This window comes from Aedes aegypti, chromosome 1 (assembly GCF_002204515.2).
Source record: "Aedes aegypti strain LVP_AGWG chromosome 1, AaegL5.0 Primary Assembly, whole genome shotgun sequence".
NCBI lineage: Eukaryota > Metazoa > Arthropoda > Insecta > Diptera > Culicidae > Aedes > Aedes aegypti.
In genome coordinates, this window is record NC_035107.1 from 301,823,502 (window position 1) to 301,832,807 (window position 9,306).

The 9,306-nt window shown below is 41.8% G+C and overlaps 1 protein-coding gene across 2 annotated transcripts; it reads left to right on the forward strand.

Annotated features, from left to right (window-relative positions):
- Nucleotides 1-1,382: 1,382 nt before the first annotated feature.
- LOC110674207 lies at nt 1,383-8,248 on the forward strand. Of its 2 annotated transcripts, XM_021838313.1 has the most exons (4): nt 1,383-1,992; nt 2,064-2,173; nt 7,299-7,631; nt 7,704-8,248. In XM_021838313.1, exons 1-4 carry the CDS (start codon nt 1,574-1,576, stop codon nt 8,069-8,071), a joined length of 1,230 nt encoding a protein of 409 aa, XP_021694005.1. In that variant the 5' UTR covers nt 1,383-1,573; the 3' UTR covers nt 8,072-8,248. The 2 variants fall into 2 exon arrangements, with proteins under 2 accessions (XP_021694005.1, XP_021694004.1); XM_021838312.1 differs by having other exon boundaries at nt 7,299-8,248.
- Nucleotides 8,249-9,306: the final 1,058 nt, after the last annotated feature.

A 9,306-nucleotide genomic window follows, 5' to 3' on the forward strand; every position in this document is an offset into this window, starting at 1 on the left:
CGTTATTTCGGTAGGTTTTCCGGTAGGATCCCTGGAATTCCAAGAAATAAAAATAAATTCTAACAATAGTGGTTGAAATGAGGAATAATTTTTTGAAACTCTCGGAGGACTCTAAAAATATCGGCAAAACTCTTATGAGTCCAGTAGGATTGTCGTGTTTCTAACCTCATATATTTCATTCAATTCGCTGAATAAATGTTGAGATTTTTATGGGAATTGCAATGATATGCTACTCGAGTAGCAACCTCTGAAGCTAACTACCCTGTAGCTTTGTAGTAAATGAAAAGATACTATAGTACTATAATATCTTTTGTTCATAGCTTTTTCAAACACAAATAATGTACATGTACATGATTGATTTGAGATTTCACAGAATTGTCGTGTTTTAAGTAAGTTCAGACGAACCCACATTTTTGCACGATACACCATACTGAGGGGTAAACCTAAACTCTGCACGATGTTGAATGACTTTTAATTATTGATTTTGAATATAATATTTTTAGATTTTTCCGTCAAAATTTCGTGAGCGCTCTTCGAAGAACATAAGATTAATTTGATTTAAAATTTTGGTCGATTCAATGCTGAGGAAATCAGCCATGTTTTTCAGTGTTTTTTTGAAAATGTCACATCTTAAAGCAAAAATTTAGATTCGTTGTCTTTCTAATTCACCAGGAAGAGTTTCAATTGTACGTGTAATAACAGTTGAAAAGCGATAAAATTCCAAATATATTTTACGTAACTGTATTTTCTAGCGCTGATACAATACATTTAAAAAAATGTATTTTCGCACCGTCATAACACTTTTTACCTGATTGATTTCCTTTTTATTCCAATGTGCACGAACCCTTCAGAAACGCAATTAAGCATCCGCGCAAATCGCCACAAAGGGCACAAAGCTGTTTTGGAGAATTCGAAAACAGCTTGGAAGCATTTAGGAGCATATGGGTTAACGTGTCTACGGAGTCGTTGTTATCGGTTCCATTATATTAAGGCTGTGAACCGTTTCACCGATTCGTTTAACTTTTAGTTAAAATTTGACAGCTCGATAGTTATTTCCCCTCCGGTTAAAAATAACCCAGCTCTGGAGCATGGTTAAACTTGACAGTTCGGAAGTTATTTTCTGCTCCCTTGAATTTGAGAATAACTAACCATCTGTCAGCTTCGTTCTGAAATAACTATTCGACTGTCAAATCTCAAATGGGCCGACCGCGAAGTTCAATTTAACCATTTGAGGGGAAAATAACTATCGAAATGTCAAATTTTAACTAAAAGTTAAACGAATTGGTGAAACGGTTCACAGCCTAAATAAATAAATATTATTAGACTTTTGCAACGTGATTAGTTTGGTCGGAGTTCATGCAATTGACATATACGCTTGAGTTTTGAACTTGTTTCATTATGACGCTCAACTTGCCTCTCCTTACCCTATCGGACAATGTGTGGAGAGTAGGTGACGACAAATCTCCACGTTTTCAAACGTCCATTTTTTCACAAATGAAGCGTGCCGGAAGTTTGACTCGCGATCGGAAAATCTGTTTTGAAAAGTGCATTTTTGACCGGAAAAATTTGGAAAATGGCATGCTGCATTCCATTTACTTCGTGTTTTACCGGCTGGTTCACCAAATCTAGCTCGAACGTTGTTCGGCCGCAGTATTCAGTCTCCCCGGCGGCAACTGCCCGCAATCGCAACAAACTACGTCAATGCGCTTGCGGCGGCCATCATGGGGGGCGATTTGCGGAACCCGTCACAGTTCCCACTAAAACGGGCCGCCTGAAAAAGATTCTGCGTGATAAGCGTTCGCGGAAGGAGGAAGAGAAAGCACCGCTGCCGGAACCGTGCACCGTATCGCAGCTGCCTGCGGGAGTTCTGAAGCATTGGGCTCCCCAAAGCCGCTGCTGCGAGGAAGTGATGGAGGAAATCCGCTTGAGTTCGATGGGTGGCGATTCGGATGCTTCCCCGGTGGAACCGGGGGCCAATGATAACGAGAAGCGGTAAGGGTTGAAATCCGAGGTTGAAACATTCCGAGACGTGTAAGTAGCTATTTTGTTCCGATTCCTTTTAGCGATATGTTGGCACGGTTCCGGAGCTTGTTCGTCAAGCAAAAAACACCGGAAGAGCTGGAAATGGAAGCCTTGAGAAAAGAACGGAAAGCGGTAATCAAATATCTCAAGTGTAAGTATTACAGGGCTGGTAGTGGGACTTTTCAGAGACGTTTTTTTTTTTATGTTTTCTTGACTTTTGTTACCCAAAACTTTTGGGCCAAAAGTCTCTAAAGCAGGGCTGGTAGCGAGTCACCTCTTGCACTAAAAAGTCACAAACGTTACTTTTATCATAAATATGATCAGTATTTTAGTATTTTATAATCCAAAACGATAATCTAGATCAGTTTCGAAATTGGCCACATTCCCCAGGGTGCCATGAACCTACTATAGCGTGGCCATAGCAGCTGGTTGTTCTAAAAATGCTTCTGGAAGCCTCAGCTTTTAAAATCTTGAGGTTTGTTGCCCACACTGATATATTTCTGGACATTTTTTGAATTGGCCACGTCCCCCGGGATACTTGGAACCTGTTATAGAGTGGTCAGGACAGCCAGTGATTCTGGATATGCTTTCGAAAGCATCACGTTCAAAAATCTTAAAATTTGATTCCCATATTGGTATTGCACCACACATGTTCCGAATTGGCCACTTCCCCCAGGGCACCGAGAACCCTTATAAATTGGCCTGAGCATCTAATGGTTCTGAATACTTTCACGGAAACATCATCCTAAAATTTGATGCCCACTTGGATATAGTTCCGGTTGATACATGATTGGAAATAGAACGAATTATTTCTCAAAATCAGGAACTATTTTCGAAAAAATATTTGGTACCGGTAGTACGTTTACGAAAAATTTGAAGTTTGATGCCTTTCCCCCAAAAAAATAAAACGAGAAAACTTCTGCTGATCAACTGTGGACAAGAGAAAAGCGGGTAATCCATTACTGACGTAACTTTCTGTAGTTCTGGGCTGTCAGGAAGTTTGAACTGGCGAGTGAGTGAGGAGTATACGCACAGTGATCACCAAGCGCTTCGGTACAATATTAATAGCGGACGGCAGTTGGAAGCGCATGCGATTCCATCAATGAAGCGGAGGTGGAAAACGTCGCAGTTTGGCAAGGAGGTGTTCGTTGAGGCGTTGAGGTTGGAGCGCAATGCTCAGCACTTTACTGCGAATGAGTGGACAGCGGCATTAACACGAGCGTGCGATGCAACCATGCAGAGGGAAGGTAAACCGCGACATGGTTGCCGCCCAGCTTTCTGGTGGAACTCGACGATTGCCGATCTGCGTACAAGCTGCTTTCAGGCTAGGAGAAGGATGTAGAGAGCCCACAACGACGCTGAATGAGCAGATCGAAGACCATGAAGACCATAACTGAAGCTCTATTCCCCCGTCACGAACCGACGAGCTGGCCGTCCACACTTTACGGAGCTCAGGATGACGACGAAGAAGAACCCCAGGTAACGAACGGTGAGCTGATCGCGGTGGCGAAAGCCTTAAAAACCAGGAAGGCTCCGGGACCAGACGGTATCCCCAACGTAGCTCTGAAAGAAGTAATCCAAGAAAACCGGGATATGTTCAGGATCGTGCTGCAAAAATGTATCGAAGAGGGTAACTTCCCCGACCTTTGAAAGCGACACAAGCTGGTGCTGCTGCATAAACCAGGCAAGCGTCCTGGAGATCCTTCAGCATATAGACCGATATGTCTGCTGGACACAGTTGGCAAAGTACTGGAGCGAGTAATCCTAAGCAGGCTTACAAAATACACGGAGGAAGAAAACGGCCTTTGCGACATGCAGATCGGCTTTCGGAAAGGTAGATTCACCGTTGATGCCATCCGAACGGTCGTGGAAGCTATGGAGACGGTGCGGAAGCAATAGAGGAGAGGAATTCGGTACTGCGATGTGGTCACTCTGGACGTAAAAAATGCCTTCAACAGTGCCAGTTGGGCTGCGATCGCCGAATCGCTGCACAGATTGGAGGTCCCCGAGTATCTTTGTAAGATTTTGAGGAGCTACTTTCAAAATCGTACACTGATTTTTACGAAACAGACGCTGGGAAAAGGTGCACAATAGTCACGGTGGCCGTCCCACAGGTTTCTATTCTTGGCCCGACCCTCTGGAACGGTATGTATGATAGAGTGTTGAAGCTGAGCTTCCCCCGGGGTGTGAAGATCGTCGGCTGCGAGGATGACGTGGTGCTCGTAGTCATCGGCAAACCACTAGAGGAAGTAGAGATACTTGCTACTGAAGCATTAGACGCCGTGGAAGAATGGATGCGAGTGATGATCGATGATCGGTCGATCTTCAACAGCCATGTCGATTATGCATGTGAGGGGCCGTGAAGGTGATATCAGCTCTATCCCGGATCATGCCCAACAACTCAGCGATCAGCAGTAGCACGAAGCGACTACTGGCGTGCGTGTCTACGTCGATACTCAGATACGCTGGTCCCGTGTGGGTGACAGCATTGCAGGCTGTAGAGTACGTTCAGACTGATGGTCATGCGTGTGGCGAGCGCGTATCGTACGATATTATCGGAGGCAGTCTGTGTGATTGCAGGATTGATCCCTATAAGCCTTCAACTCGAAGAGGACAGCGAGTGCTACAGGGACCGAAGCACGCGGGGAATTCGGAAAAGAGCCAGATATGAAACCATAAGGAAATAGCAACAGCAGTGGGATAGCGCTGAGAGCGGTAGATGGACACACCGACTAATTCCGTGCCTGTCGATGTGGGTGAACAGAAAACACGGAGAAGTGAATTTCCACTTGACGCAGTTTTTGTCTGGCCATGGCTGATTCAAGAAATACCTAAATAGGTTTGGACACGCAAGATCGCCGTTAAGCACCGGGTACGGCGATGTTGATGAAACCCCTGAGCACGTGGTCTTCGAATGTTCGCGCTTCGAGAGCATGAGCGAGCCGAGATGACATCCGTCGTCGGCAATGACGTAATTTTGCATAATATCGTCGAATGTGTGCTGACGAAGAGAAATGGGACGCAGGTGCAAAAGTTGCCTAGGGCTCTGGCGCGATGCCAACAGTACGAAGAGAGCAAGGAAAGTACAGGAGCGCAAGATGCACGTGAATCACACGCATAAAGCGAAGCAAGGAGCAGTGCAGCGGTTAGCACAATAGCCTCCCTAATGAAGTAATGCCAAGAGGCAGTTCCGGGGGGTGTGGCTCGTGGGCGAAGGAGGATTTAGTCGGTATGAATTTGAGTGCGACACTCTGGCGCACGATGGACGAATTCGATAAGACTAGCCTCCATATCGGACGTGAAACGCTGGGTTAATTCGTAACTGCAATATACCACCTTCTAAAAAAAAAAAAACAATTAAAAACACACACGGACATGTGATCAGTTCGTCGAGCTCTATCGACTGGTATATGGAGCTTGGCCTCGGATCAAAAGTCAGTTTTCCAAGCGATCTTTATACCCTTCTTATGGTTGTAAGAAGGGTAAAAACGTTCAATATATTTTTACTGATTTCTCTCCAATTGTATAATAGTAGAGCTAACATAGCTTTAAATTTCAACAAAATCGGATAGATTCTGATGATTTGTAAATGTTTAAATTTAGAATTTCCTTAACCGCTTCAAACATGATACGTCCACGGTACCCATAGGGGATTTTTTTTTTAATTTCCGTACAAAGTGGGCCGAAGGGTCTCAGATTTTCATGAAACTTTTTCCACAGGCAGGGCTCATCAACATATGAATAAAAAAAATGAGAAAAATTCAGGGTCGCTTATTTTTTCGGAAAACTCAGTTGGAATTTTTTTTTGTTTTCCTCTGATACAACTTACTTTGAAAAATCATAACTCAAGAACGAAGCATCGTAGAAACAAAGTTTTTTTTTTTCATGAAAATGAAAGCAAATTTTCTCAGGAATAAAAAAAAAATTAACTAGAAAAAGTTTTCCACAAAATTTTCCACCAGGGGGGATTGGGAATCGAACCCATGACCTTCCGCTTACGAAGCGAAAGCGTATCCTCGAGGCTACGAGACCCCCCATTCAGTTTTTCTTAGCGGTGTAATTTTTCATGAAAAATATCATCCATTCCGACTTATACTTCATTAAAACCAATTTCATTGTTTTAGATGTTTTAGAATATTTGCAATTGCTTTGATAAAAAATCTTTGTTTTTCCGATGCTTCGATTGAAATATGGGTTTTCAAAAAAAAGGCTTATATGGTGATTTTCCACAAAATTTACATTTCAAAAATTTCAGCGATTAAAGCTTATGAATTTATCTTCTCAAAAATTTGTTTTGAAAATTTTCCACGAGCTGGAGCATAGTTTTTTCGGCTTTTCTTTACGAATTTTCTCAACGGTGGAAAATTTAGTGGAACACTTTTCCAATTATTTTTTTTTATTTCTGGGAAAATTTGCTTTTATTTTCATAAAAAACTTTGTTTCTATGATGCTTCGTTCTTGAGTTATGATTCTTCAAAGTAAGTAGTGTCAGGGGAAACCAAAAAAATTCCGGGAAAACAGACGACCCTGAATTTTTCTCAATTTTTTTTATTCATATGTTGATAAGCCCTGCGTGGAAGAAGTTTCATGAAAATCTGAGACCTTTCGGCCCAAACCCGTACAGAAATAAAAAAAATCCCCCATAGCGTCAAGATTACATATCCGAGGGGAGGGAAACTAGAACGAAATTTATGAAGGACTTCTTTTGGATAAAAGAACGACAACAAAATACTTTAAAAAAAACTTTGTAATAAAACCTAAAGAAAACTGCGCAGACACCTAAACCTACCGAAATTCCTGAAGAATAATATTTACTAATACGAGCAGTAATACCAGGAGTAAGGAATTTAAAAAAAAATGGAATATTTTTAGTGAAATTCCTAGTCGAATTATACGTGACATCATTGTAACAGCTCTATCTCCTGATTCCGTGTCGTTTCTTTTTGTTTTACATGTGTTCATGTTTGGTGTTTTTGTGTTCCGTATTTCGTTCTTTTATATCCTGCGAATAAAGAATAAAATAATATGTAAATCTGTTCACAGTCCAGGAAGTCTCTGTTCTGGGACGACGGCAGACTGTATTTATGGAACATAAATCCCGTAGGTACGAACAAGTAAAAGGTGCCAACATTATAAAGTAGAATAATGAATTCCGTTTGGGATAGGTACATACAAGACGTTCCTGCTATTTGCAAAACTCTCAATCGCTTCGCTACCAGCCCTGAAGTAATGATAGCCCTCAGCCCGAACGCATCTAACTTATTCACATTTTACAGGGGTGGGTCTCTATGACCAGCGCATGTCTTACGAGCACATGAAGAAACTCAAAACCGTCACCGAAGACGCCCTGGAATCGGAACGGCAAAAAGTGGAAATCGAAATGAAAGAACTTGAACGCCCAAAAGATGCGTCCGTGCTTGAATCCGGTCCGGAAAACGTTCCCGGGACTGAGCAACCAACCGTCCCGAAGATTGAACCGGTGGCAGTTTCGGAAGAGAAATCCGAACAGTTTGTGGTGCCCAGGCCAGAGGGTCCACTGGAGGAGACCGATGGTACAGTTATTCATCCCGGAACGGGACTACCTGTCTCGGCGCCCATTGACCTCCCCAGTACGGTTTGGCATTTGCCCATGCCATTTGTCCCGATTATCAAAGATAACATGTTGTTGCACATTCTACCAGGTGATGTTCCGTGCATCCAGTGCAATCCGGAAGCGATCGTGGTCCAAGCCGAGATACACCCGGAACCCAAAACGGATGAGGCAATGGAACCGATGAACGAGGACAAAGGCGTCGAACAACCGGTGGCAGAAATGGCGAACGAAGTGCGACCACCTCCTCTTCCGGCCAAGATCAAGCCCCGTGTCGTAGGTTTTGTGCTGAAACCGGGAGTTACCCTCGAAGATTTGGACGCAATCGAAGTCGACCCGCACTACAATCCGTCGGAGGTGGGGGAAGAGCAGGACCGAGCGAATCCGATGAAGCCCTTCAAAGATTATTTCACCCCGAAGCCGTTGCAGAATTTGCGATGGACTTTCGGGCATCCGTAAGTTATTACGCAACGATTGCCTATTTGGTGGAATTGAAGAATTTTGCTTTAAGAGAAACTAATAATTTGTAAGTATCTATGCCATGTATCATAGCTGTAAGATAGACCAAAACCGTTGATTGTAATTGTCGATATTGACTAAATTGAACATGTTTTAAGAAACAGAAATTTGCTCTTGGAGACTTCAATTTTATTTTGCTGGGAAACGTCTATCTGATTCGAGTTCGTATAACTGTAGGTAATTGAACACCACGTGCCTATGGACGCCTTGATGTGAGTTGATGCTAAAACGATACATAAAGCATTCGTATTGCAGTAACCGTTCAACCTTTCATAGAGCAAAATGTATGCATTTCGATAGTCTAGTTCACAGCGTGTGGAGCATTAGAGCTGTCAGTCGTTCCAACGGGTCGGATTCGTTAGATGGAAGGCAGTCGTGTTCCAATCAGGGAATCCCCTGTACAGTGGCTCAATTTCATTTTCGTACGGGGCACTGTTTTCATATCAAGTTGGTATAAAACTATTAAATGGTGCATGGACTTCGATATACTTTATCAATAATGAAGGTTATAGGTGTCATCTATTGTTTGGCAATGACAAACTGTATTCATTTGCTTAAATCTTTGGAATAATGGAAACGTATTGAGATTGTGTCTATAATTGACCCAATTCCATATTCGTACACCTAACAAAAAAGAAATATACAGCATTCAAAACTAATTTTTAATGGACTTAAGCTCTTCGTTGTGTTGTTCAGATGCAATAGAATACATTTGGAAAATTTATAAACGGATATATTTGAAACTTAAGTAAATTTAAGAAAAATACCAGTTTGCCCATGTTTTTTGCTAAAATATGCGGTAAGTCGAACAATAAATTGCATTTTTTTCAACATCACTTCCTTAAGAATGATAACTGCGAATATTGCACAAGTTTCAAAAAATTATAATCAGTTTTAGAGCAGCTAAGAGTGGATATCGACAACTTATACTTTTGAATCTTAGGTAGTATAATATTTATAACAAATCCAAAACCAAAAATTTTAGTCAATTTCTTTATGTTTGGGTTCTAAATGTATATACATAATCCATAGTTAATGTTCGTATCAAAACATTGCGTAATTATCATTTTTAATTTACATTTTACTACCAAACATGATTATAGAGATTTATAGAATAAATATTATTGCCATAACCGCAACACAAACGTGTTTTTAAAATGATGAAAACAACAGGA